Source organism: Exophiala oligosperma, assembly GCF_000835515.1.
Source record: "Exophiala oligosperma strain CBS 72588 unplaced genomic scaffold supercont1.3, whole genome shotgun sequence".
In the NCBI taxonomy this organism is placed as follows: domain Eukaryota; kingdom Fungi; phylum Ascomycota; class Eurotiomycetes; order Chaetothyriales; family Herpotrichiellaceae; genus Exophiala; species Exophiala oligosperma.
The window spans coordinates 392,542-420,196 of NW_015622820.1; the positions used below are offsets into that span (position 1 = coordinate 392,542).

General features: G+C 50.5%; 10 protein-coding genes across 11 annotated transcripts; 2 read left to right on the top strand and 8 right to left on the bottom strand.

The window, feature by feature from the left end:
- Nucleotides 1–195: 195 nt before the first annotated feature.
- PV06_02983 (deoxyhypusine synthase) lies at nucleotides 196–1,363 on the top strand (the record flags this gene model as incomplete). Its single annotated transcript, XM_016403732.1, has 3 exons — nucleotides 196–405; nucleotides 458–1,240; nucleotides 1,295–1,363. 3 exons carry the CDS (start codon nucleotides 196–198, stop codon nucleotides 1,361–1,363), a joined length of 1,062 nt encoding a protein of 353 aa, XP_016264737.1.
- Nucleotides 1,364–2,379: 1,016 nt separating this feature from the next.
- Nucleotides 2,380–6,426, top strand: PV06_02984 (uncharacterized protein; the record flags this gene model as incomplete). The annotated part of the gene is made up of 1 exon (XM_016403733.1): nucleotides 2,380–6,426. The coding sequence occupies one exon, from the start codon at nucleotides 2,380–2,382 to the stop codon at nucleotides 6,424–6,426; it is 4,047 nt and encodes a 1,348-aa protein (XP_016264738.1).
- Nucleotides 6,427–6,772: 346 nt separating this feature from the next.
- Nucleotides 6,773–9,262, bottom strand: PV06_02985 (the record flags this gene model as incomplete). 2 transcript variants are annotated; one of them, XM_016403734.1, is made up of 6 exons in its annotated part: nucleotides 6,773–7,308; nucleotides 7,390–7,565; nucleotides 7,663–7,787; nucleotides 7,870–8,337; nucleotides 8,757–8,904; nucleotides 9,044–9,262. In XM_016403734.1, 6 exons carry the CDS (start codon nucleotides 9,260–9,262, stop codon nucleotides 7,080–7,082), a joined length of 1,365 nt encoding a protein of 454 aa, XP_016264739.1. In that variant the 3' UTR covers nucleotides 6,773–7,079. The 2 variants fall into 2 exon arrangements, with proteins under 2 accessions (XP_016264739.1, XP_016264740.1); XM_016403735.1 differs by having other exon boundaries at nucleotides 7,390–7,787.
- Nucleotides 9,263–10,031: 769 nt separating this feature from the next.
- On the bottom strand, nucleotides 10,032–12,602 carry PV06_02986 (uncharacterized protein). Its single transcript, XM_016403736.1, has 3 exons — nucleotides 11,795–12,602; nucleotides 10,627–11,738; nucleotides 10,032–10,574 (listed from the first exon to the last, which is right to left on the bottom strand). The coding sequence occupies exons 1-3, from the start codon at nucleotides 12,168–12,170 to the stop codon at nucleotides 10,452–10,454; spliced, it is 1,611 nt and encodes a 536-aa protein (XP_016264741.1). The 5' UTR covers nucleotides 12,171–12,602; the 3' UTR covers nucleotides 10,032–10,451.
- Nucleotides 12,603–13,360: 758 nt separating this feature from the next.
- On the bottom strand, nucleotides 13,361–14,545 carry PV06_02987 (uncharacterized protein; the record flags this gene model as incomplete). Its single annotated transcript, XM_016403737.1, has 1 exon — nucleotides 13,361–14,545. One exon carries the CDS (start codon nucleotides 14,543–14,545, stop codon nucleotides 13,361–13,363), a length of 1,185 nt encoding a protein of 394 aa, XP_016264742.1.
- Nucleotides 14,546–14,860: 315 nt separating this feature from the next.
- Nucleotides 14,861–15,521, bottom strand: PV06_02988 (uncharacterized protein; the record flags this gene model as incomplete). The annotated part of the gene is made up of 2 exons (XM_016403738.1): nucleotides 14,861–15,134; nucleotides 15,244–15,521. The coding sequence occupies 2 exons, from the start codon at nucleotides 15,519–15,521 to the stop codon at nucleotides 14,861–14,863; spliced, it is 552 nt and encodes a 183-aa protein (XP_016264743.1).
- A 427-nt stretch (nucleotides 15,522–15,948) lies between these two features.
- Nucleotides 15,949–17,349, bottom strand: PV06_02989 (uncharacterized protein; the record flags this gene model as incomplete). Its single annotated transcript, XM_016403739.1, has 2 exons — nucleotides 15,949–16,845; nucleotides 17,050–17,349. 2 exons carry the CDS (start codon nucleotides 17,347–17,349, stop codon nucleotides 16,048–16,050), a joined length of 1,098 nt encoding a protein of 365 aa, XP_016264744.1. The 3' UTR covers nucleotides 15,949–16,047.
- Nucleotides 17,350–19,132: 1,783 nt separating this feature from the next.
- PV06_02990 (uncharacterized protein) lies at nucleotides 19,133–22,251 on the bottom strand. The gene is made up of 2 exons (XM_016403740.1): nucleotides 21,672–22,251; nucleotides 19,133–21,619 (listed from the first exon to the last, which is right to left on the bottom strand). The coding sequence occupies exons 1-2, from the start codon at nucleotides 21,757–21,759 to the stop codon at nucleotides 19,311–19,313; spliced, it is 2,397 nt and encodes a 798-aa protein (XP_016264745.1). The 5' UTR covers nucleotides 21,760–22,251; the 3' UTR covers nucleotides 19,133–19,310.
- Nucleotides 22,252–23,205: 954 nt separating this feature from the next.
- On the bottom strand, nucleotides 23,206–24,059 carry PV06_02991 (uncharacterized protein; the record flags this gene model as incomplete). The annotated part of the gene is made up of 2 exons (XM_016403741.1): nucleotides 23,206–23,844; nucleotides 23,895–24,059. 2 exons carry the CDS (start codon nucleotides 24,057–24,059, stop codon nucleotides 23,206–23,208), a joined length of 804 nt encoding a protein of 267 aa, XP_016264746.1.
- Nucleotides 24,060–24,943: 884 nt separating this feature from the next.
- PV06_02992 (uncharacterized protein) lies at nucleotides 24,944–25,344 on the bottom strand (the record flags this gene model as incomplete). Its single annotated transcript, XM_016403742.1, has 2 exons — nucleotides 24,944–25,009; nucleotides 25,075–25,344. 2 exons carry the CDS (start codon nucleotides 25,342–25,344, stop codon nucleotides 24,944–24,946), a joined length of 336 nt encoding a protein of 111 aa, XP_016264747.1.
- Between the last annotated feature and the right edge of the window lie 2,311 nt (nucleotides 25,345–27,655).

Here is a 27,655-nt window from a genome sequence, read left to right on the forward strand (position 1 = left end):
TAGATTTCACCCCGCTGGTTCCGTTGATAGGCTAGAAAGGTCTTCGCACCCATGACTCAGCACTCTCGGATTAATTGCTCCGTACATCTCGATATAACAGAAAAACAATTTTTCCGGGTCGAACTTGAACCACAATATCATTTGCTTTCTTTGCTGGCATAACACCACCGTCCTTGATTGGCAGTCTCGGTCACCATGGGTTCTGCACCACCGACAAAGGCTACAGAGGCAGTCCTCGTCGCGTCAGAGCCGGTCCCACAAGGTGTCCAGCAAGTCAAGGGCATTGACTGGTCCTCGTTCCCTGCAGAACAACGAACAATCATCTCGAATTTCGTAAATCAACTTGCTGGTCAAGGCTTCCAATCAAGCTCAATAGGCGATGCGATTCGCATCATCAATGACATGGTTGGTCTCTCCACGAACGTCGATTTCACCAGGTAGGTCTGACTACTCTTAGAGATTGTGGCGGGATCCCGAGACGGGGGACAAGACAACCATCTTTTTGGGTTACACATCCAATATGATCTCTTCTGGTCTACGCGAGACATTTCGCTATTTGGTGCAGCACCGCCACGTGTCAGCTATTGTGACGACTGCGGGCGGCATTGAAGAGGACTTCATCAAGTGTCTGGCTCCCACATATCTAGGCTCATTCTCCACTCCTGGGGCTACGCTGAGAGCAAAGGGCTTGAACCGCATTGGTAACCTGGTGGTGCCCAACAACAATTATTGTGCGTTTGAGGACTGGCTCGTTCCTATCTTGGACAAAATGTTGGAGGAGCAGGAGGAGCAATTTGCCACCCACGGCGAGCGCTTCATGTGGACGCCGAGCCGGATAATCCGTCGTCTCGGGAAAGAGATCAACGACGAACGCTCGGTGTATTATTGGGCGTACAAAAACGACATCCCTGTGTTCTGTCCCGCTTTGACTGACGGCAGCCTGGGGGACATGTTATATTTCCATTCCTTCAAGGCTTCACCACTGCAACTCGGCGTGGACATTGGTCAAGACATTCGAAAAATCAACACCATCGCGGTGCGAGCGAAGCGGGCCGGTATGATCATCCTGGGCGGTGGCGTGGTCAAGCACCACATAGCAAATGCTTGCCTGATGAGGAATGGTGCCGAAAGTGCGGTGTATATCAACACCGCACAAGAGTTCGATGGTAGTGATGCTGGCGCCAGACCGGACGAGGCCGTTAGCTGGGGCAAAATCAAGGCCAATGGAGACAGTGTGAAGGTGAGTGCAGCTTGCAACGTTTGCACATCTGTTCATACTAATCCTAGCCGGTAGGTGTACGTGGAGGCAACAGTGGCCTTTCCTCTGATTGTGGCCGGGACTTTTGCCCAAGCTGATTCGTGATTGGGATCTGATGGGGTTCTTTTGCTGCAATGGGATTTTTGCAGCTCCCTGGACGTCTCTGTCGCCGAGATACTGTACAGTAGTCGGGTGGGAATCCTTGCACCGTGGGAGGACTAGTAAGGTTTCCTGGCGGCCACGCCGGCTGCAGGCTCCAGGCAATGGATGCGGGGAAATTGACGTGGTGTATTCCCTTGTTTCAGACAGGGAGAGCTTGACTCAGACCCAATTCGCCTGGCGAGATGGACTTTGGAGTGGACGCCGGCGTTGGTGGTCACCAGGTTATCGTCAAGACCAATAAGTCGACGATTTGTACAACGAGTGGCATTCGAGGCAGTGGACAAGAGCGATTGATGCCTGACTGCGGTCGACGTCTGACGGGGCTGAGGCTCATAAGCTGGGAGAGACACCCATTGAGGAAGACGTGGGGGGGGGAAGCCCAAGTGCGCGCCGAAGCCCACTCTGACTACGCCCACCCGATAGGCTCCGGGCTCACTGTTTTGGGCCAGAGGACCCTGTTGAGGCGATCTCCAAAACCAGTCACAGTGCCCAAAGCTCCTTCAGCCTGCGCCGCAGTGGCTCCTTGTTGTGTATCTGGTGTCGTTGCCTGACTTCCGTATGCATTGTCCTTGACTCACTCACAAACCGGTCAAGACTGCTATGCACCATCCCTGCTATAGCCTTGCAGGCACCAATCGTCCTGGCTAGATTTGAAGCACACAATATTTATCCTGAAGAATCTCGTGGCTCATATTTCGTCCCGTATTCCTCTCTGCATCCACCTCACTTCATCCTGCTCGCTGATCCCAGACACACCTTGGAAAGATATCAGCCTCGCGGTTTGCCTAGTCATCGATTTGCTTGGGAACATGTAGCACGTTCTGATCTTTGTTTACTGTGTTTGCTTTGCTGTTGTTGCAAGGTCACCATTATCAACTGCTTCTTCTTTACAAGACTAATCATCCCCCTTCATTGATTCATCTATTCAATTGACAAGTGATCCGCCACCATCATTATCCATGATGGCGAGTTCACAGAACAGTCCTGTGCTTGTCCAGCACAGTTCACCTCCTCACAGACTGTCCCCTGAGGTCGCAGTTATGTCAATTCCACCTTACAATCCCGAACTCTCTCCTCTCCACGAAGCTAGCCTAGTCGGACCACCGTTAACGGCAGACGAGTCTTCAAGTGACAGCGAACCTGCAACACCGACACCGGAAACGGCCGACACTCCCATGGTTGATGTACCTCCTCTGGAAGGTGAAGAGCCGGACACATCAATATCAAATGAGCAAAATACTGTTGAGACAGAAGAACAATCCTCCGAGGCAGAAGCCATTCAGCCTTCAGATTCAGAGTCCATGCCTCAAGAAGCTGAGGTACCACCAACAGGTGCTGACGAGGCCTCGCAAGTACCGCCTCCGGCCCCGTCTGAGGAACAACAGCCCCGGGAAGAACCACCAGAATGGGCGACGAGGGAGGACGATCATTCCACTCCCACCGAAGACGAGATGACCGAACTGAATCTGCGAGAGTCAAGAGGACAAGAGTTGAGTGCTTTAGATGTTCCAAGCGTGGAAAAGCGTATCTACCAGGATGTAGACGACCCCGACCAGCGGCCTGTGAAGAAATTACGCCTTAGCTGGATCATCAAAGGAGTGCGTGGCACCCGCGAAAAACCCAATACTGATCGGGTCATGATATCTCCACCTGCGAAGGTAGATGGCAACTATTGGCAGATCAAGTTCTATCCGCGAGGAAATAAATCGGTATTTCTCAGTGCCTACATCAAGTGCAGTAAACGCCCGCCTCCACCAGATGCACAGTATGCCGACGGTACCTTTTCCTGCTTCGAAGGGCCTCCCGACGCTGACCTGAGCAATGGACTTGCCCCAAGTCAGATGATCCACCATCAAGTCCCAGATGCTAACACTGAAAGATCTTGTTGCACACCTCTTCAAGGCACAGAAGACTCGCAGAAGGAGCAGAGTGATGGCGCACAAGAGCCAGGGTCAACACAGGGCGATGATTGCGCATCCGCAGAAACTAAACCACAAGAGCATATTCCAGAGGAGGACTGGCGCGTTTCTGCACAATTAGGCATGGTCATGTACAATCCAGAAGAACCCCGTACTTGCCATCTGATGTCTTCCGAGCATCAGTTTGCAAAGATCAACGATGACTGGGGCTGGACAAACTTTACGGGCCCATGGGACCAGATACATGTCCGAGGGCACCTTCAGAGGGCACCGCTTTTACGAAACGACACTATCGCCATCGATGCTTACATCCGCATCTTCGATGACCCCACGCAGGCACTGTGGTGGCATTCTTCAGAAGCCGAAGTTCACTGGGATTCCAAAGCGCTTGCGGGTTACTTTCCAATGGGGACACCTCCTCTCTATCACAGTCCAGCAGTGGCGGGCATTACATCATGGCTTCTTCTACGTCCAATTCGCAAGTTGCTTCAGGACGTCAATGCAGTGGAGTGGCGCCAGAACTCTCAGATCCGTCCGCGACCAATAATCAGCCATTTGCAGATGATTTTGTTCCTGATGCGTCATCTGAGGAAGGAACGTGAGAACTACGTGGACGTTTATCCTGCTATTCATGCTATCAGAGACCTTGGAGAGATGTACAACGACGTCAAGACGTTTTGGGAGGTACTTCGAAGAACGATCGAGCTCGAGTTGGAAGGCGACGAGACATCTTTGAGACGCTTGAGTGCCATCTTGGATACCCCAAGCGGGCCATTGGCTCTACCTCCGCTACCCGTCGAGAACATAAAGGATGTTCAAGAAGCTCTCACACAGATTCTCCGTTCCGAAAGGTTCATAGGACAATTGCCAGATTTCTTACCACTGACACTGGCCCGTCAGCGCTTCGACAAAACCAAAAGGGTGTGGAAGCTGCTCCATGATCGTGTTGTCCTCAACGAGGAGCTTGACATGTCGGAATTCTCTCCCAGCAACGATCACGCCAAGTACACCTTGTATGGATTCATAGTCCACTTGGGCGAGCGAAATTCTGGTAAGTTCTACAGTGTCCTGCGGCCAGGTGGTCCAAACTCGAAGTGGCTGGCTTTCGAAGATGGCGACGGAAACAAGGTATTTTCATACACCAGAAAACGAATATCGCAATTCGAGGGACTTGAGGGGCAAGCACTTAAGGATGCCACATCCGCGCAACAGACGGCATACATGGCCATGTATATCAAAACGAGCCGCCTGGGGGAGTATCTTCCTGGCGGGCTCGAGCCATACAAGCTGCCAAAGTCTCTTGTCCCTTACCTAGAAGCTCAATACAATGGCGGCGAATTCGTGGAAGATAGACCATCGATAGATGAAGATGAAGTCAGAATCGAGGTGTATTCCGATGAAGCCGTTACCGGTCGGCGAGGTCTGCTAGACATGTTCAACATCAAGCGCCAGTGCGAGCACCAAGGATTGTTCCACATCATGAAACTCCCTCCTACTGCGACATATCAAGAACTACGCCGACAACTGGCGGAGAAATTGGGAATTGAGAATACCAAGGCAATTCGACTCTTCCTGATGGGCTACACGGGGTTGGGCCATTACACAAGCGCACGAATGCAATCTGTTGACATGAATGACCTTTTGCGGGATGCAAGACATTCCGATCAACCCTTCTGCTTATGGTATTCCATTCTGAAGACGGAAGAGGATATCAGACTGTTCGGTACACCTGACCGCACGGCTGTGAGAGAGGCGGTTGAGGATACCGGAGACGCGGTACATGATGAACATGGTCTTGGCCTGACGACACCAGGTCTTTCAGAAGCACAGCTTGCCGCTCCCGATCTGCAACAGTCATCGGTACAAGAGGCTGTCTCTGCAGATGTAGAGAATGCCAGAGTCGAGAGCCAACAAGCTGTGGCTCAAGCCGTTGAGGTTTCGGACCCCGACACTCCCATGCAACTTGAACCTTCACCTCCCACCATCGAAGAAAGTTTGGTCGCCGAGGTCCCCCATGGTCATTTAATTGATGCAGTTAGTCAAGGCACGATAGTAACGCCTTCTCTGAGTGTCGCTGAAGCAGAAGTCATTACAGATATAAGCAGGAGTTCTAACGCTACAGACCCTAACGTGATGAATCTTAACGTAAGTAGCCAGGAGTCAGTTCCTTCTAACGAAGAAAATGTCAGAGGACTCGGTTCCGGAGAAATGGCCGCTGAGCAAGCAGAAGAACCTGTTGAAAATGTTTATGGATTTATCCAAGTTTTTGATGTGGACAACCAAAACTTCTACGTACGGAATTCATTCTTCGCCAGGGATGATGACAAGATTACGGATGTTGTTCGGGAGCGTATGGGCCATGATGCCGACACAGCGTTTAACGTCTGGTGCCGCGAAGCTGTTATTGGTGCAACCGCTATTAACACAGATGACACATTCAAAGACCGCAGATTCAGTAACGGCTGTGATTTGATTGTGGCTGCACCGATCTCGGAGACTGCAACAAAGCAGTTACTTGTTGAGGGCAAATTCTCCAACGCTTTCGACATGTCAAAGTACCTCCGAATGGTGGACCGGAAGCATCCAGTATTGTCCAAGACCAGCCAGGAACCTGTCGAACTTGCCGAGTTTGGCGCAGATTATTACCTGGGTCCTCTTGTCAACGGGCGCATGCATGGCGAGCATGCTGTATGTATCAGCTCCAACGGCCATACCTATGAAGGACCTCTTGTGTGCAGCAAGAGGTGCGGGAAGGGAGGCAAGATGACCTACCAAAATGGGGACACGTACGAGGGAGACTGGGAGGACGATGAACGACATGGCCAAGGCACATTTGTTGAACAGAGAACTGGAAACAAGTATGTCGGCGGGTTCGAGTATGGGAAGCGATGGGGTATGGGCACGACATATTGGCAAGTGGCGGATGAACAGGCCGACCTTTGTCAGATATGCTATGGACAAGAGGTTGATGCTTTGTTCTTTGATTGCGGACATGTCTGCTCTTGCGTCGAGTGTGCCCGACAGTGCGACATCTGTCCTATCTGCCGGAGAAGCGTGAAACAAGTGGTGAAGATGTTTCGAGCGTAACTTTGGGGAGTGAAGGGTATTTACTAGAAGAATGGGTCCTTTGGATTGTTGGAAATGGGAAGCAGGGGGGGATGTTGTAATGATGGCCATTTCGGAGCAGCTCAAGGTGCCTTGAGTCTTTTCCTTTTTTCGGATCACGAATTTGCAACTCTATTTGATTTCATCAGCCGAGGCGCATGGGCAAGAGGGTGATTCAGGGCTACGATGGAACGACTAACGACGATGAGAAATGGGGCGTTTGTTTAGCTGGCTGGAAAGATGCGTCGGTACGGGGAGGGCTCGACAGAAATACTGGCTATGTTATCTTTGTTTGTTTTTCTAAAAGAAAAAAAAAAGAAAAAGAAAACAGAGTTAAAAGAGTTGTGTTTAACAATACAAGTAGATAGGTATTTATCTACCTTGGGTCTCAGGAGGAAGCAATAGGAGTAGGGTTAGGAATGGGCTCTCAATATCTGAATCTCACTCATTCATTCGAGCTCGTACTTTGTGTTTTCTCTTTCTATTTTCTTTTGTTTCTGTGAAGGTACTGATGACCTTCTCGAGACGTCTTGGGTTCAAAGACTAAAGTATAGTGTACGGTCACCGGGTGCTGACCTTTTTGTGTCAGTCACCTGTGTTCCGTTCATTTCGCGTCGCTGAGCGGTCGATGCGCTTCAATAAAACCACCTATACACTTCCGAACTCGGTCCGTCCCTCATGGATTCAGTCGGGATGTCCTTGGCTCGAATTTTTCGACCCGTCCTCGAGTCTCGTCTCTTGTTGTCCAGGATCATCCAACCACCAAGCGACAGTGTGAGTAGACAACCCACCGCACCGAAACACGCCGTCGTCACCAGAGCGGGGAGGTATTTGGGTGCATCTCGATCTTGGAAAATGTTGGAGCTAGAAGAAGAAAATTGAGAAGAAAAATGGTGAGCCAGAGGCGTCAAAAGGGTGAGAATAGGGAAGACTGAGACAGCATACCTCACTACACCCATCAAATTTGCGACAGGTACACCAACACTCGTCAACATGACTCTCTTGTTCTCATCCGCCAAGTTATTGTTGTACCAAACGTCGAGAATCACACTGGGCGCCGAAGTTCCCCACGTCATCATGAAACAGGCGAAATATGCGACGTGGATTTGTGTGTGAACGTTCTGTTTCTCGCATCAATGGGAGGGTCAATTTCTGCTTCAAGGTCGAGGGAAGAAAACGTCGAGTGTCGAAAAAGGAATTTTGTGGCGGGAAACTTACAACACAGGCATAGATGATGAAACCGATACAGGTAAAGGCGAATCCCAAAGCCACAAAAGGGAACCTCCATCTTGTAAAGTCGCTGGCGAACCCGAGAACCAAAAGCATTACCGCTCCGGTGATATCTGTGCGTCGCGTCACATGATCAGTCCATCAGTCATCGCACATTCATCACCTGGCATGGTCGAAACGACCAAAAAAACTTACTCGGTGCGACAGTGTACAAGTTTGTCTTCACCGTGCTGTAACCCAACCTCTTGACGATGACGGGGAGGAACAAAGAAACACTCTGCAGCGGCACCCCGAGGCACATCTCGATGGCCAGGATGACCCAAGTGGTGGGGTGTCTGAAGATGCTCAGGGCGGTCCGCAGGTCGAACTTTTCATCCACGACGGCACTGCTGTCGACCTGGATTCGGTAAAAGGCGAGTTCCTTTTCCTCGGGACTCAAAAAGGTCGCCGACGCCGCGTTGTAAGGCAAGACCCAGAAGGCGAAGACGGCGAACAGCATGCTACAAGCTCCCTCGATGACGAAGAGGTACCTCCAGTTGGCGATCGAGCCGGAGTGGATGTGAAAGACACCGAATGCCAAAAGTCCACTGAAGGCGTTTGCGATCGAAGAAGCGGCGTAAAACAATGCCAGTCGTCGAGCGAGTTCTCCTCGTCGATAAAACACTGAGTAGGAGGAGGATGAGGATGGGTCAGCAAGCAGTGACAACAGCAGAAGCACCGTCGTTGGTAGATGCACAAGAGAAAGGGAGAGGTGGAGAGATGTTTAGAAATGCACGCATGGACAAAAACGCCTACAAGTCTGATAGTATATGACCAGAGGGAAAAATGCACTTTCAGCCTTGACAACGTCGACGACCCAAGAATCAGTATCAAGAGAAAGAAAAACGTTCGGCCGAGAGGAAAGTCTCCTTTTAAACTCTCGTCGCTCACAAGCTCAAAAGGGGGGGGGGGGAAGGTGAAGGGACAAACCATTCCCAAAAACCATCGACAGGCCATCAAGCCTCCGAAATTTTGGACCGCGACCACCATGAGGGTGGAAAAACCAAAACAGAACATCATGAGGGGCAAGACGCGACTCGGACCGTATTTTTTCCCGGCGATTCCCAAAAATGGTGCCGTGAGGACGTAGGGAATGAAGAATATCGAGAGGATCAGATTGTACTGGTCCCCTTTTAGGTCCAGAGAGTCTTCCAGTCCCGCCGTCTTTGCGTTTCCTATATTTCCTTTGTCCTGATGATGCCACGGTGGGAGTCAGTTTTTATTTTGTCTCGAGGGACATTCGACAATGCCCCCCCCAAGGCATGGATTTGAGAACGCAGGCAAGCCCAAACCAGAAACGAAAGAAAAGGAAAAGAAAAGAGGAGCTCACCAATGCATTGAACAAATACATGATTGCCAAAACTGGTAGAATCCTGAGATCAAATTTCCATACGAGTCGCTTTTCCGCCTCTGGGTCGATGGCCTGGGATGCACTGCAGACGTCTCGTCTTTCTCCATGACCCGACCCAGTTTCGACGGTGGCGGCGGCGGCGGCGGTGACGAGTAAACCGTCGTCGTCGACCACGGGAAGTTTGGTGTCTCCGGTCATGGTCGTGTTGGTTTCAGCCGACATTTCCTGGATTAAACTCGTCTTGAACCTTGATGATATCGAAACATGAAAGAATCAAGAATCAAGTGTCGAGTGTCGAGAACCAAGAATCAGAGAAGCACAATCTCTCACCTCTCTCTCTCTTTTTCTGCATGATGCCCGCGTACCAGCCACCTGTCGAGTACTTTTCTCACCATACATGGGTAACTGATCTGTCGATCTCCCTCACTGGGTGATGCTTATCGAGACAAAGAACGAGCGATAAGGGTACCTCTGGGTATGGTCATCACCCCCATCCACACAACTCTAGCAAACCATTGGACGACAACCGACGAGCAGACTTCTCTGGAATGTAACTTCATACCCTGTACGGTAGATTGCCATGGAGCCACTGAAAGACCGAAGATAAGCGTTTCCACACCCACACCAGCCCAGATCTTGCCCGGGGGGGAGGAGCGGGGCCGCCAGCGTCGACATGCTCGAGGCTACTCGTACCTCGTCAAGGTATGATTTCATGCAGGTGACTTTTCCCAAGATAGACAAAATAGACAAAGGTAAAAGGTGGCGAAGAGGGAAGAAGAAAAGAGACATGTGAAATACTCCGGTACCCTACCTCGAACTCAAGATACAGGGGCAGAGATGTTCTTATCGGGAGAAAGGATCCCGCCCATGCCAACCACCACGGCGATCTCCCGTCGATGGAGTTGGCCGATGCTCATACAGAGTTCGAGTAAACATAAAACAGTCATCGGCTTTTGTTTCCAGAAGCGATACAGTTCCGATATGTGATTGATGGTTCTGTCTATGTAGAATATAAAAAAAGGCCAAAAGCGTACAGTCTGGGACAAAACCAAGGGGGTATTTGTGAATGTGCTAAAGAAAATGACTCGCTAAACGAATGATACCGTCCCCCGTGCAGAGGAGGCATCAAGACTCGGTTCCGCCCTTCACCAATCGACAGCCGAAGAAGATGAATCAAATATTGTCCTTTCAAGAGGAAAAAAACAGGATATTTTTGTCATGACTCGTGACTATCCGTGGTTGGTGTGAACAGCCCTATAACGCTAGGGGGATAAGAGGAAGATATAGCATTCCAAGGGGCTATGGAGGCGCCACAACATTCTTTCCGGTCCGGGAGATTCAAAGATACTTTGAATTTGTCGAACTAAGCAGATACAAATCATGACTGTTAACGCATTCGAGGTTGAAGAGTAATTGGGATGCCGCCACTTTGTCGGGGTCCAGAGGGGAGTCCATTCGTTGCTGGTAATGTTCGACGATTTAGACGATTAGTGCGCCATCGCTCATAGAACTGCCACCATATTAGTTCAAGTCAACTCTACATTTTCAATAATTCGACTTACCACTTCACGGCTGGCCTCGCGAAGCTCGGACCTCCATTCTGCAAAGACAGCATCCTTCAACTTGACAAAATCACAATGCTCCAGATTGTATGGGTCGGCAAATCCCCATGGAAATTGGCGACCGACTGGGCCATCTTTTGCCTCCAACGAATACTTGTCCGGGCTGATGATTGACCACGGGACGTATCCGCTGTCGAGAGTCGGATCGCCAATCGACATGTTGGATGATTGACGCTTGTGAACCGTAGGGCGCTTCGCTTTGGACGCGGTAGGGATCGTTTCCGAGTCATCATCACTTCTAGCAGATCCCTCTCCGCTCTCAGCTTCACTGCTGTTCTCATCTTCATCGCGCTCGTCTAGCCTGTCCTCATCCGAGTCTTCAGCCTCAAAGCTCAACGCTTCAAGTGGGTCAAGTCCGGCCTTCTTGAGACTCCTGCTGACTTTTTGTTTCAGGAATGCCATATGAGCCGTGGTGATGGTATCTGCCTTGCTAATCACAGGGATAACCGTAGTCTTGCCTGACAGAGCCTTCATGACCTGAATGTCGAAATCCTCGTCCAGTGCTCCAACAATGCGAGGAGCTTTCCCGAGTCGACCAGCTTCGTGGCCGGTGCTTCCTCCTTGGCTGGCATTGATGTTTGCATCGAGTCTAGCTGGGTCAAGGATGAAGAAAACGCAATGAATGTGAGTATCTCGGACGCCAGGTGCACGAACCACCTTCATTTCCTCGATGAAGGTATCGTCAAACTTGCTTTCCACGAAATTGGCCATATCTCTCATTTGGAGATCAACGACGCCTTTGTCCAATCCTTGAGAGTCCCAGAGAGTCAACCCTATCCGTTCGCTGTCAACTTCAATTTCCTGGTAGTGATGAACAAAGTTGGGGTTGGGACGGGCCGAGGAAGGTGGCGTATCGCCATCGGGAGCACGGGCCGGCTGTTTCCTGGGTGGAAGGGCGAGAGAGCTCTTCAAGAAATTGAGAAATGACGTCTTGCCCGAGTTTCGAGCACCGATGATCAGGATATTGTAGGGGGTGGGATCTTTGCGACGTCGAACTCTACGAGGAGAATTGACCGTTGATACGGTGGAGGTAGCGTAGGAGTATCGGCCGCCTGTACAGCAATCGGGTCAGTTCTAACATCAGGTCAGAATACTCCAGTGGACTTACGGTGTGTCATGCTTTCCGTACGAGCATATGGATCGATGGATTCCCTTTCGAGGTGATCGGGCAACGGAGGCACGGGAGGTGTTCCCCTTGCGCCGTTCATGTGGTCTCCAGAGTGTGCCTGAGGTTGGTAATTCTCACCACCAAAAGACTGGATGCCCAGCGGCTGGGGAGTATAGCCAGGAAGCCGTGGAGGAGATTTTGCGGTGATTCTTGCAGACTCATCCATCTCGCCTTGCTTCTTCTTCAAACGACCTGCAGAGGACTTTCGGTCACCCAGCGCTTCCCCACTCTTGGATCGAAACAAACGGGAGCCCAGACTCGTACTTCTGCGAGAAGTCTGGGACTCATTGCGGGAAATTTGAGGAGGAGAAGTCATGATGTCGGAGTAGTCAGACAGAGAGGGTCCCGGGGCAGGTGCGTGCCGGGGTTGATTAATGCGCAGGCGAGGTTTGGCGGAGGTGAGTGCAGTCGCAATTGCTTAATTCGAGAGTCATTCGCCGGCACGGAGTGCAGAGACAGCGGGCGTTGGTTGACGCGTACAAAGGTTGTCGTGCAGCAGCAGGGGCGGCCAGCGCAGGAGAAGGTCCGAGCCGAGGACTCAGTGAGATGCGCCACGAGCAATCAGGGTGGTTCGAGGTGTTGTAGAGGGTTGATGGACGGTGTATTTTGTCGCTATCAAGGACGTAAGGGACTTGTTATCCGACAGCGAAGTCTGAAGTACCCGTGGTCTGCCTTGACAGGGGCGTCAAGAAGTGCTCCTGACACCTGAGATTTCCCGTGGGTGTCTGCTTTGAATCAGGGAATATGGGGTAATAAGGATTGGGTTGTAAGTAGGCAGGACTCCGTAGGTGGTTAAAGGGTCTGCAGAGAGATTGCGCCTGACTGGGTGAAAAAAGGGCCCGATTCCCGCTTCTGACGGGCTTCGCACAGGCTTCCAGCAGTGGCACGGGGCGGATCGCCAGGTGTCAACCACGCAGTCCCATAACTAAACGGAGTAGGGGACCTCAGGGTAAAACAAGGGATTGATTGCCACGAGTGAACCAGGCGAAGCAAGCGAAAGACACTGGAATATAATAATCTCAGGCTGATGCTCATAGAAATAAAATCATCAAGAACTTCCTACTCCCCTTCTCTACCACATGCCCCTTCGATGACTTCTCCTACCACGAGAAATATTCAGGGGAAATAGTGGCCCTGCAAAGACCTGGCTTTACTGGTCAACAAGCTTCGTTTCATATCACTTGTCACACTAGCACGACAATTAGTTCCAAGCTGATGGTTGCCCCTGCGTGTAAAATCGGCACTTGTCAAATCTTGCCTGCGCCTTTTCTACCACTCATCGGCTTCCTGCAGTACCTTCGCATCTCTTTTATGGAGTAGTCATCATCTTGTCCCATTCTCTATCCGCATCCGCACGGTAGGTTGCAGTCAATATCATCTTGTCCAGCTCTTCTTCGCCCTCACTCATCGCTCTACTCCATTTTAGTACGCTGCACCGCGCGTCATCCATCAGCGTGTAACACACAGCATCATCGTCTTCGGTACAATTCCGAGGTTCTGGATAATTCAATCCTTTGACTGCAAGTACACGGTAATCTTGATCTCGCACGATGCCTCATCCCCGCCTGACTTCCAGCATTCGGCTTTTTCGACTTCGCTCACCATTTTCGTGAAGCTCTCTCGCAGTCCAGGACGCAGCAAAATGTTGGACTCTTCACTCAGCCATGGAAATGAGATGATTGCGTAACGGATCCGTGCACCTTCAAAACTCCATCCCCATGACTTTACAATGAAGTCAAACAAGCCTTCAACATCCCCACAGGCAAATAGGGTGGTCGGAGCACCAGCGGCAGGAAACCCGTCGAGCCACACCTTTAAAGTTACTCTTGCAGGATCGAATGAGTTGACTTGATTGTCCTCAGCCGTGACGGATGCATTTGAAGAGAAGCGACGTCTTTTGCCATTCTTCTTCGACGGCGTAGCATTGAGCTTGCGCTTGTTCGCTGCAGTCGACGCTTTAGACTTGTTTTTTGACGAGAGTCGCGTCTGAGTCATTTCGATCTCTTCATAGACGGCTTCTTCTACGTCCTCGGAGTCTGCAGAGTGACCACTCTTGCGTGAAATGGTATGTTGATATTTGTCAAACTTGTATGGGTTTGTTTGCTGTACAGTTCGCTTTCGCAATGATCGCGATGGGTAAACTTCAGCCTGCAGAAGTGGTGTATCATACGTTGCTTCTTTACGTGTATCGCTCCCAGTCGAGACAGTCCTACTTCGTTGAGAAAGGGACTGCGTGCGCTCGTTCCGGCGTGCACTTGATCTTCTTCCTCGACTGAGAGGGGTGCGGAAAGGGCTTGGAGGCTTGTGAGTTACCTCGTCAGTGTGAGGTGGAACTCTTGTATGTTGCGAGCCTGACGTGGCGCTTATTGAGCTCGGAGCGCCCGTCATGACACGTGAAGAGCGTCGTGTGGTTTTGGTGTCCACATCCGAATCATTTTGGTACTTGGTTTCACGAACAAGATCCCGGCTCACATCGCTCATAGACTCGTAATCAGAATCTGGTACCTCTTGGGTTCGGAGGGGCTGATGGCTTTGCGGGGGCATGATTTCTTCGTCTTCGCAAATGAGATCTTGGGATAGATAAGCAGAAGGCGGACTGGGCGAGAAGGTCGGTTCGGGTGTCTCGTATCTGACTTCGTCAACAGGTCGGTGCGGTGACAGATAGCCAGAGATGACTTTCCAGCCCGACATTGTTCGATTGGATTCAAGGTGGGAAAAAGACTACAGGTTCGAGTTGTTCGACTGAATAGTCCCTCGGGTGGTGCAAATTGGCGCGCGGCAAAGCAGACTCAGGCAACAAGAGAACTGGGTCAGAAGGAAAAGAAAGTCTTTTGTGACAGATTCAACCAAGGAGGCGGTGCAATGTTGGAAGGAAGAATAGGTATAAGAAGGCAGTGAAACAGGTGCAAAGATGTTTGTAAATGGAGGGGGTGGTAAGTGCCTGCCTGCTTTTTTGGGAAAACATCAATCAACATCAGCCCTTTCTTTTTTTTCAATTATCTTTTGTTACTTTGTGGCTTTTTGGTCTCGATTCTTCTCCTCGAACTCCTTCAAGGATCTCAGATCGAGTGGTATTCTTTCACCTAGCCAGGTCGCACGCTGACTGTGAGCTCTCAGGTGATCTCCGTCGTCCGTGTTTGGATGTACCAACGCCGAAAGAGGTCCTCTATTGATCACCAACCAAGGTATAAAGGCCCCAAACTGTGCCGGTGTAAAGATGTTGACCTCAAACATTGCCATGGTGTGAGGTCCTACAGGACGATCCCAGAGTTTATATATTCTAGCAAAATTAAAGAGATGTTAGCCAAAAAAAAAAAGAAGAGCAAAAATCTCGTAACATCAAAGTGTCCATTCTAAACACGACATAAAACCTCCATGTGCACACACACCTCAATTCTGGAAATTCCCTTCGGATTCTTTCCCACAAAGCTCTGGCGAATCCTTTCTCAAACTCGCTTCCGTAATGGTAGTAAATGTGGACGTCGAAACCTCCACGCCGGCCGTTGGTGACCCCCGAAGTGAATTTCTCGTAACTGGGACTCAAGACTCCGGTTTGGGAGTTCTTGAAAGATTTACCATCCTCCTCGTTCAACGCGTCGGGGAGTGGTGGTAGACCTTCATAACCTTCCAACGGTGAAGGGTATTCGTAGAGGAATGAGTCTGACATTGTGTATGAAAGACAAAAAGGCGCTTTTGATGCCTGCACTTTAGAGAAGCGACACTCGTGGAAAATGACGATCTGACGGATCTGATCGTACTTATATCATTACATAAAGGCTTTGGACCATCATATAACAAAGACAATGTTTGGAATGGATTACATTATCCCTCGACGTTGGAGGAACAACGTCTCTGTAAGCACGGTATGAGAAATCTACGTGACATACCGTATCCTACGAGTCCCGCGGAATTACTTCCGATGGATATAAATGCATGGGCTAGTCCATTTCGCAACTTTGCACTTTGAGACTCTCTGTCAAACACCTATCGCAAACTCGTAGTCGGTGAAATCAACAACCAAGATAAGTCGCTAGAACCTTTCAACCATAGTGATCGACGAGGGAGAAGCAGCACCACCACCACCACCACCACCAACAACAACAAGAGCACCTGCAGCGTAGCGAACTGTTGAACAAAAGTACTTCATGGTATCGTAGGGATCGTTTCGACGTTATTGTAATCGTACAGAGAGTCTATTCGCCACGACTCCATGTCCTGACAGATCCATCACCTTTGAGCTGATACAATCTTTCTATATCTGTGAGACTTCCCGCCGCATCCTCTTCGTCAAAGTCCATACTCCCTCCCCGACTCACTCTCATGACGCCAGTGACGTCCTTTGCACTTCCCGTGTCCAAGCCGCGAAGTTGCCAAACCCACCTACTCTGGTGGGCCTGAGTCGTCATAAAATGTGCATGCGCCCGCTCCAGAGGTGTTGCCCCCCCGACAGCAACGTCTCCATCTCCAGATACAGCCGAATGCAACAACGGCGCATCAGCTTGGCCAGTGACCACCAAAGCGTGTGCACCCTGAGTCCGCAAAGCCCCTAAAAACGAGTCGAGCGTCGAAGGGGTGACTGAAGGTTGCGAAGCGAGGATGAAGTCGACTCCGTCTATGAATATGAGAGGACCACTCGTGCTCATCGTTGTCGGCAGTGGCGTCGTGGATGTAGCTGTCGGTGCGGACGTTCTCGAGGTCGACGAGGAGGATGGCGGAAGAGGTATCCGAGGCGTAAGAGCACCAGAAGTTGTCGACCGTGGCAAGGTAGTAGCAGCAGACGTGTTTGTCGGTGTGGATGTGGAAGATAGGGTCCTCAAACCGGTCGTGACAGCTTCTTGAATGTCACGTAACGAGAGTGATTTGAGCTTGAGTGTAGGTAGAGTCGAGACTTCTGAAGTTCCGGAACTCGAAGGTGCCACACCACCATCGAGACTCATACCGTCAATGTAGATGATGCTCTTGCGTTTGAGTAGCAACGGTATATCAAGACCCTAAACTATAGGGTCAGTAATGATATCATCGACCATTCAAAGGAGTCCTTGGAACAAAGTGGTCTCGAGTTGTAAGTCTATATGTTGACGACTGTTCCCCCTCCAAAAAAGGCATTTGGAAGTGGCTCAGGAGGAACAAGCTATTCAACAAGAATGGACAGAACAAAACAAAGTTACACTTGCTTGGGGGGAAAAATGACATACCACCTTTCTACCCATTTCAACCCATAGGCTCAACGACCTAAGTAGACTCACAAAGATCACTGGTCTGGTTTCATTGTTGTTGTTGGTGGTGGTGGTGGTGGTGGTGGTGTTGCCGCCGGGTGCTGTGTACTGACCTAACGCTGCTGAATCCTCCGCAGCGCCGTAAAGCGCAGCGTACACCATACGTAAAACCAGCCATGTCGACGGCGTGTTCAGTATCGATGTGATCAATGTCGAAGCACGGTACTCCAAACACGCTTGGATGTATATGGCCAGCGACGCTGGAATATTGGGTGGCATTGTTTGAACATGAGTCGTTGGGACTTTTTGGTTGGAGGAAATTTTTATAACTTTCCCAAGGACCAAGACTGAGACATTCGAGGTAGATGATCGCCACACAAGAGCCAGACGTCGGTCGAGAAATAAAGTACAGCAAAATCCATCAATACAATTTGAAAGAGGAAAATTCAGAATTTCTCACCGAATATGTCAGACGAGGTTTGGTTAACGGGTACTATACGATCTGGTTGAGCGGGTCTCGAGGAATCTACGAAAAGTGACTAGATAAATAGACTAGCACTTAAGACAAAAAGACGAAACGACCAGAGGAACAGTCAGGGCATCCTTGTTTATGGATTTCTTGCAGGTGACGCTGTTTAACGCTCTGCAATCGTTCGATTGTGCAAGGCTCGCCGCAGCCGGAGATCTTCTAAACGCCTTGACAGTGTGTTCTTTCTTTTTTTGTTTCCATGCTTCCCAGCAGCCTCAAAACGCTCGGTACGGTGTGCCTTGTTGTTGCGCAACCATTCGACGATTCTGAGCCGCAGCAAATGCCAAGCAGCTCCTTTTCACACACACACCATCCACTCGTCAACAGTCGACAGCGGATACGCAGTAAACCCGAGCGACTCCTCCCCTTTGTTTGAAGAAAAAAGTCGGTTTCACTGATCGTCAGCGCAACCTCCTCTCGACATGAACCGTTTTCGTTTTCTAGGATGATTTGGCGGGACCCCGAGCACCCTTGGGTGTGCCATTCTGGAAACCGTTCTTGAATTTCCTGTACAAACAACAGATGTGTCAGCCCATCGGTTTTTTCTTGTCTGCATATATCTCGGTCCTTCAAAGCACTCCAGCAATTTTCACGCGTCGGTCAAGCCAAAAAAGATAATTTTCCAAAAAGTCGTTTGACCGTCGATCTCATGTTCTTCGTTGCGAAATATTCATGCCGAAACAAAACAAGGTATATGGCAGAATCATCTCTTACCTTGCAACAGTTGACAGATGCCTCATGCGACCAGTGCCGGTAGTCTTGCGTCTCTTAGCCTTCTCGCTCCATTCGTACTTTCGCGTCTTCGCGGCGGGGTACTATGCAGACACAAATCGTTAGTTCAAGATGATTCTCTTTTTTTGATATTTCTTCCTTCTTTTTAATCGTCGAGGAAGGGGAAAACGGCAAGGGTAAATTCGTACTCCGCAGTTGGCGCAGGTGTGCTTCTGGATGTGTAGACTTCGGCGACCGCATCTATATTTCCTCTCAATCAGCGTTTGAAATTACACTGGTCCAAGAGAAGGCCAAAAACGAACCTCCGGCACAGAGTATGCGTCTTGTTGTGTCCTGTTCACAGATAACCCGTCAGAAAAAATTTCTCTGCCCATTTCATTCATATGTCATCTGTTTGGCGGCGGCTCACTCTTTCCGAAAGAACTCGTTCCCTTGGTCATCTTGACAGATTAGATTGTCGAGAACGATAACTGTACCAGGGGGAGCGTCAGTTGCGATTTCGTAAATGGTAGTCGGCGGGAGTTACTCGTACAAAGGAATGGTTTTGTTGACTTGAGAGAACACTGGTGCTGAGGTTCAATCTCGAAACTTTCGACTGCGGCAAAGCCCAATTGTGGGCGATGCCAAGGCCGAGCATTGCCAAGGCCAGTCGACTGGCTTATGTAAGACCATCGCGTCTCCTTAGAAAATTCTTCTACTGTGATTGGTCAGGCTCATCGGCCTTGTAAACGTACTGAGACGGAAATCTGTATTGGATAGCAACGGCGTTCGTTGGTATACAATGTCTACCTAACTTCTGTGCTAGAAACATTCGTGTGAAGGCTACCAAATTTATGCCCGTGATGCCGGATTATGATACGAAGAGTGAGTCTACAGAATCATATGGCTACTATCCAAGTTTCCATACTAGTCGTGTTCTTCATCCTCCAATGCTCGGTCCTCGATAGTCAATTAGGGGCCCGTCTCTTCCCAAGGGAGATCACGCAACAAGTCGCTCCCATCGCAAAGGTGATCGCTTCAATCTCCAAGATGGCGTTCCTGCCCTCTGTGCGCTGACGGTCATTGCCGGAGTAGTCGAAGATGAATGAGCCGATGCATAACTGGTCATCAGGCAGCTGCAAGCGCTACTGACTCTGTTGACGTTTGTTGAACAGCCGGTCAGAAATGTCGGAAAGGGGACAGGGTTGGAGGTGATGCTGGTGTAGCCAGGGCAGAATGCAACCATTGATGACGAATATCGTTTGTCGATCATATTACGGAGGCAATTGTCTTGATTACAGACCATCTTGGTGGTTGACGCTGCGGTAGTGGGGTTGACCACATTCTGACTAGGTGTATTTGAAGAAGTTATTTGTTGATTGGAAGGGTTTGCTGCCGCCGTGGTAGTCATTTGGCCTGGAGTAGTCGCGCTGGCCGAGCTCGACGATGCAATGTTAGTCGTAATGATAGCTGATTCAGAATCAGACGACATTGCCGCGGATGTAGAAGCAGGCTGGGTGGTAGACCAGCCAGTGGTTGTGCCAATGGGAGAAGGTGCTGACAATGTACCAGATGATGCAGAAGAGTTAGTCGGGCCGGCCGAATCGTTGCCCCCCAATTGGGATGGTGCCACCGAAGAAGACACCGCACCATCTGTGGCGCTTGCAGATGAGCTTGTCAAATTCGGCTGACTTGCAGGATTGGTAGACGAAGCCGATGCAGAGGCAGATGCGGAGGCAGATGCAGACGAGGAAATACCTGAAACACCTGCAGGGGCGCCAGTGCCTTGGATCGAGGGGCTTCCAGTGGATGGCATCCCGCCTGTTGAGCAGGGGGCATTCAGCGTTTGTCCAATTTGTAGGTCGTCCCAATCAACATTCGCATTGGCGGAAAGGAGAGCATCAAAACTGCAGCCAAGCTTACTGGCAATGGCCCAACCATAGTCACCCGCAACCACAGTATATGCAGACGATGAAGGCAATTGTGCTGGAGTTGTCATACTGGCAGTTGAAGGTGTGCCTGCACCCTCGGTGGGCTCGGGGGCCATGGCGCTGGACAGACTTGAAGTCATGCTGAGACCCGAGAGGGAGGCCTCTGTCCGGATAGCAGAAGATGTGTCGATGTTGGCAGGCGCACTCGAAGGAGAGCTTGATGCTGCAACAGACGTCTGGCTTGCCGACGAAGTGAGCGACGAGTCAGATGCACCTGAAGGAGAGTTTGATGATGCAGCAGCCGTGAAGGTTGTCGATGAAGTGATCGAAGAGGCTGCAGCCATACTGGAGGATGTCGAAGAGGTATCTATGAAGCTTGTCGTTGATGAGATACTTGAAACGATCTGAGAATTGGAGGCCAGTGAAGACGTGGATTGAGTTGTTGTTGTCGATGACGGGGTTGTCGAGCTTGCGCAGTTGGCACCGGGGACGTTCAGTGTCTGTCCGGCCACCAACAAGTCCCAATTGAGACCAGGATTTGCACCTTTCAAAGCGTCCAACGTCACCTCCAGATTGGTCGCTATCGTCTGACCATTGTCTCCAGATTTGACTGTATAGGTACACGGCAATGTCATGGTCTGATTTGTGCACAACACAGCTTGGGAAGTGCCATTGAACGGGTTCGGATACTGCCAGCTAGGGCAAGGGTTGGAAGTGGTGATCTTGACAGACTGAACATAAGCACTGAAAGGGGCAAACGTGAAATTGGTGTAGCCTCCTGCCCACCACACTGTGGCCGGGTTGTTGTCTTGGTCGCCAGCAGCCCAGACGCCCAAATGCAAACGGGCCGGTGTTTGTGGGTATTGATATGATCCACTGGTCTGGTGGGAGTTTTGGGTGGTGTAGACATTTGTACCGTCCACCGACCATGTCAGATTATCTGGGGTCCAGTCAAAGACGTACGTATGATATTGTCCTTGAGGGTCGGCGACTTGTGGCTGTGAACCTCTGTCGTAGCTGCCTGGAATGCCTTTGCCGAACCAATTGGTTTGAACACGGCCGCTTGACTGCGCGAAGTTGTTTCCCGACCATTCCCAGTCTATCTCGTCGAGATCGTCCGACATCATGACTGCGCTCGTGACGATACCGGTTCCCGGTGCGACCTTCACCACGGTCTCGATGCGACCGAACAGGACGTAAAATCGGGTCCAGATGTAAGGCGCGTCGAACCGTTTTCCGATCGTGAAATTAGCACCACCGCTGCCAAAGGCCACTGGAGCTCCCTCGGCTTGGATCCAATCTGAGGGCAATCCGGTTTGCTTGGTGAAGTCGATGGAATATGTACTTGTGGGGAGGCCTGGAATTGCTGGGCATGTGCCTAGGAAATAAGTTAGCATCACCGATATCTTCTTTGGACCGTTGATACCGACCATTTAATGGATCGCATTGCGCATTGACATGGAATAGGAAGATAGAAAGCATGCCCAGAATGGCATGTAGGAAAACAAATCTCGTCATCGGGAGCCTTGGTGTCAGTATGGTATTCTCGCAATTTTGTGCGTTTGTATTTGTCGTCACAATCGAAGGGGCACGTTATAGAACAGAAACTGGAACAGAGACAGGCAAATACGAGGTTGATTTTGTTTGCAGGTGGTAGACAATGGAAGATGTTCTCTGTGTGTGGATTCATCTGTCACAGCCTCGCAAGAGGTAGACAAAGGAATGAAGACAAGGACGAGTCCGCTTGCGCCAGAGGAGGTGCTATTTTGGGGGTGCATCTCTGTGCAGTATGTTAGCAGGCTGCATGGAATAAGTTGAGATACCACAGCCATTGGGAGTGAGCATTTTCTCCTCGAAGATAGGTAGTGGAAGCTTTGAGAGGTAGTGAACCTCCTGCCGTTTATGCAACCACGTCTCACCGTACGCAGTCTAGTTTATCATGACATAGTCGTGTCTCAACAAGGACGGGGATGCACAGCATCTGAGGCGGAAACCACTCCGGTGAAATGCCAGACTGTGAAAGACCGTGCAATTTGTTTGAATCGATAAAGAGAAAATACGTTCAAATTGTGGTGTTTTGAGCAGTGCAAAAACAATGGATCGTGCTCGGTGTCACTTCGGACAGACCGGATAATCAGAATCTCCGAGGAACAAAAAGAACCGAGATTTCCTAGCGCAGATCTCCAAACTCTACAGGTACTGCAATGGGGACGAGACATTCTACCTGCTCGTAACCGCAGGGGCACTCGCTTCGATCTAGGGGCATCCAGTTGTATATGGAAGGAAATTCATATAGTTGATTTGTGGTTCAAAAAGCCGATCAAAAGCTGGGATATCGCTTCGGATATTCATTCCGGACCTCCATCCACAAGAGGAATTTGCCCAGTTCTAGACTCATGGCAGATCCGGAGCAAAAATTGCACGCTTTGACACAGGCCAATCATCCGAACATCTAAAAGAAAATACTTGTGTCAAGAAAGAAGACATGTCCCCACGAATGCAGCGTCCGCCACCGCCCCAGCACTGATACCCGCACATGCGCTCGGGGTGCACGAAAGTTCAGTTCTATAACCAACGCTAGTGGACGTAACTGATGTCAAAGAGCAGGACGGGGTGGTTCCCGTACAGATATCGACTGGCTGGACTTTGTAGACCGTCACTGGTACCACCATGGTAAACGTAGTGACGGCGTCAACCACAACTCCTCCCGGTGTGGTGGTGGAAATTGTAGAGGTAGAAGAACCAGTAGTTGTCACTTGGACAGGAGACGTGGTCGAGACACCAATAGTCATAGACATGGTCGTGTAGCTGCTTCTGATGCTTGATTCCGCACTACCCGACGATGTCGAGACCAATGTTGACGAAGTGGAGAGACATGCAGTAGCGCCAGGGGGGCAAGATGTGAAAAAGTTGGTGCTGGTAATAGTTGTTGTGATCGTGGTCGTGCCCAAACCTAGTTCTGGACTAGTGGTTGATGCAGTCGTACTCATGGTTGTGCTGGTTGAGGAGGAGGCATCTGGGCCACTTGTGGTCGATGTTGGGATTGGATCGGCGGTTGGAGGTTGACTCGGTGCACCAGAAAAAGTCGGTGCCGGCTGCGGTGTGGCATAGATATGTCCATCTGGGCCTAGAATCAATAGTGCAGAATCCTGTACATCTGTTTGTTTTTCCGCAAATCAGCCCGTTTCTCTTCCACGGTGCTCTATTACCAAAGGTGTGTGGGATTTTTAGGGTGAAGGCTCTCCTCGAGAAGCTCGTTTGTATATTTCGCTTTTGGATTTTCTTACTCCCTTCCTCGCTCGCCAACAGCAAATCCTGCACATCTGAGTACTGTGTACACTGTCCTACGGCTGCATCATTGGCCGCGTTGAAGTTGATTCCTAGGCATGAACCCGGCTCGTTCGCAACGTTGAAGGCGGCGCAATTCTCGATACAAGCAGCCAAGCTGTTAGCATTCTCTGTCGAAATCACACTTCCAATGTAATTGGTAGTGCATTGGAGTTGCCATGTGTAGTTGCTGGAACTGACGTAGAAATAACCATCGTACTGGTCGCACTGAGCTGTCGGGGCTATAGGAAGAGGTGCAGTCTGTCTGGAATTGAGCTGCAAAAGTCAGCAAGGGCACAGTACATGTCACTACTGACGCGCCATACCCGCTCAATGTGTTTACCAAAGTTTTCTCGTCGGACAGAGTTGCGAAACGCCGCGTCCCGAAGTCCAGCGGCTTGTAGGCCGCGCACCCTGAAGTTCGACGTGGCCACCGCCGGCTGGAATCCAAGCAGCAAGCACAAAGCAACTGTGACGAGGAGGATATACATCTTTTTAATGACTTCAAACGCGGTTGAAGAAGAAGATGAGAAACTTCAGGCATTTCGAAGTAGAGTTAATGTTATGATTGCACGTGCCTGCATTCTCAACAAGCTGGAATGCGCCATCGCAGAGGGTGTATACAAGGGGGTGAAGGGCCAAGTTCATCAAGCAAGCTGAAGTGCACTTCCGTCATCTTCATCGATAGAAGTTGACAGTGTTCGGGCAGCGTAGGGACAGATAAATTGGTTGAAGCAAGAGGTTCTCTCGAGCTAGGATGCTGGCTCTGGCTGGGGGCGCGTCTTGGAATAGCTTGGACCGTAAGGCATTGACAAGCGGGAGCAGTTTATCTCCCTCGGATAGTATATTGACTAAATATAACAATGATTTGTATACATGATTGAACCCAAGGCCTTTTGACAGTGCATGTGTCATTGCCCTGAGGCTACTAAAAGGATGATGGCGGACATGGAGCGAGAGAAAAATGACCCCAGGACCAGAGCAATGCACTAGGCCCAATATACGAGCTCGCAGCCTGCGTGATTGCAAGTATAGAACCACCATTAGAACATGGAGCCTGGGCGACTAATTCAGTGCCCACAGCACCTGAGAGTGTACATGTTCCGCACATCCGTTCGAGTGGGAGGGGGAACCGTCCAAGTGAGTCCGACCCAATAGAACCAAGCCCCTTGGTCATTTTCGAACTTGATTCACCATCAATTGATGGCGTAACGCCCAAACTCGCATGGCCAGCGCCCAACACGCCCGCGTCCCCAGTCTACGATCTGGACTATCGCATCGAGCGACTGTTTGTCCATTGGAGAAGCCCTAGGCCTAGCGAGATGACTACCGTAGGAGTTGAGAGGTGCTGCACCTGAGATCTCGGGCATAGCTCTCAGGATTTTTGGAGATCGAAGATCTGAGGAGGCTCGATCAATGTCGTGCCGTTGCACAAAGTAGCCTCAGGAATAAGGTCCATCAGTGTCTCGGCGGTCTCTGTCTAACTGTCGCGATAGCGGCTCAAACATCGAGGATGAGGTGGTGGCTGTCCCAATATCTCGAGATAGCTTCGCGTGCCGTCTCATTTTGTAGCTCCGGTAATGCTCTGTGATAGTTGAATACGGCGAATTCCACCTGGGTCATAACGTAGCTATCAGGCTCGCTCTGAATATTCTGCCATATGCGACACAGGGCGAGCTCCAAGAGGTGGAGAATTATGGGGTCGATAGAGCCATTCTCGCTGTTCTGGGCGATTTGAATGGCTTGCCGGGTCGTGATCTTGATGGTACGAGACATGACGCGCGTAGGATGTGTTCCAGAAGATGAGATGACGCTTAGGTCAGGCGAGCATTCAGCAGTGATGGCGGTGATAGCGGCTGCTAAAGGCAGAACCAGTTGTTATGGCGAAGCGAAAAAAAGATTTACGGCTGGGGATTTTCTACACTGTTATCTGATCCATCCATGGCCAACAAGCTTTCGCAAGGCGGCTGAGGGAACACGGAAGGGTGATCCATTTTGCAAGGTGGTACACACAGGAATAGACATGTTAGGAGATGTGATGGCACAAGAAAGACAAAGCACAACATACTCTGCCCCACCGTTTGCGCAATGTCACTCGAAGCCAAAGACAGCACGGTGGTTGCCTTGGCGGCCATCACTTGACCTTGAGGACCGTCATAGGACTCGTAAGGGAAAAAGGACTAAGAATGGGTAGAGTTTGTGTGCTGGAGGTTTGATCTGAACCTTGGCTGCTGGGTGGCACCTGGTCGTGCTCGTCCCAGGGCCTTGTGAAGCAGCGGGCTCCTTCAGGTAATCAAACGACAGAGAAGCCGACTAATGCGAGTGTTGCATGACCCGCCGGGTAAAATAGAAGGCGGATATGGTTCTCCATTGGGGCACAGGACGACGTCAGTATGGCAGCACAAAAGTTTGTGCCATCAGGTTGAAATCAGGCCAGTAGACCAAGGGGCAAAGACGTGTCCCTCGTGTGGGAGGGAGGCCGGATGATACGGACACAGAAGCCTAAGGTCAAATGGGTCAACAGCCAATTGACAGTGTAAGTGCCTGTACTTTGGCTTTTGGGACCAATGTATAGACGTACGCCAGACTTGGTTTGCAGGGAGCGGCAAACTTTGGTACGGAGTACGGTGGCTCGAGTTGAAAAAATTCGTCCGAAAGGATGTAAACAACCGAGGCCGGAAACAGCGCGGTGACGAACTCCATATTCCCTGTACTCCGTACCTACGGAGTATACTCGTAACAAAGGAGAAGGACAATACTCGTTTTTGGTGACTACACTAGAGGTAGAGGGACATCTCCACCAAGGCTTCTGAAGATATTCGAGATGTTGTACTCCGTACAGTAGTTGGCTTCCAATGACCATTTCCAACACGTCTCGGTGACTTTGCCCTGCACCGCGCGAGTCCCGGAACCCGCCATGGGTCAAATCCGCAACCAGGGCCACTTTGACTTGGGTACTCCGGGCCACAAGCGCTGAACCCTGGGGCTTTTAGGCCCGAAGTCTCTAGCCGAATTGGGTCGGACAGAGTTTAAAAGGTTGCTTGTCCAAGGCAGTGGGTCTGTGAAGACACAAGGACCAGGCGTAGAAGTACAATAATACGGGTACTGCGCGGAGTGTATGACAAGCGGGTCATGTTTTTCCTGCCAATCCGGTCGCCTGGTCACAGCCAAGATCAAGAGTACGTTGGCTCAACACGCCACGGCGAAGGATATGGTACCCGAGCAGGAAAATGACAGGGAAGACAAGACGTCTTGATTCAGCACAAAGTCTCCGACATGGAAGATGACAGGACATATGCAGCTGCATTCCCCAGCTAGATCAGCAGCAGAGGTGCGCGGTACTCGTACGCGGAACGGGTGAGCGTGGTTACGGATAGGCGGGATGACAGCAGAGAAATGACATGCTAAACTATCGACGCAGTGGCAGTCTAGGACTGAACAAGACCTTATGGCAGAGACGGACACCTTTCAGAGAGACACCGTCTGTTGCTTGTCAGCAAACTTAGTAGCCGAGACGAGAGGCTCAAGACTCAGGCGAATGAACAATGCACCGGTCAAGCCATGCCAACGGCTGATGCGCAGCTAAATTGCATTAGCTGTGGCAAGCGACGGCATACTAAATACTGTCCTGTACATATGTAGTCCACACCGCGGCTTTTTTAATTTGAGCACCACCATGGAAGAATCAGTCAGACTGGTGGAGGCTGATATGCATCCTCATACAATATATACTACCATGGGGCTTCTCATTATTGTCGTCATGTGGGGTTCTTATTCCTACTCCTTGGACAGCATCATCAGTGAACGAGAATGGAACGACCATGAGGGCGGTAATACCAAGAACAATGAGACAATGGTCGATACACTAGTGCTTCTCGTCGGCTCAAGCCACGACTTTGCATGCAGGTAGGGGATTCTGTGTCGCGTGTGGCGACATGGGGATATGCGAATCAGATGCGAACAGTGACACTCGATTCCATTGCCTTGATCAGGGTCAGTGCATGCCGAGCCTAAGGCACATAACCCAGCCAGCGGTGTATTAATAAGTGGTGTATTAGGTGCAGTAACTGTAGATAGCGCTGTGAAT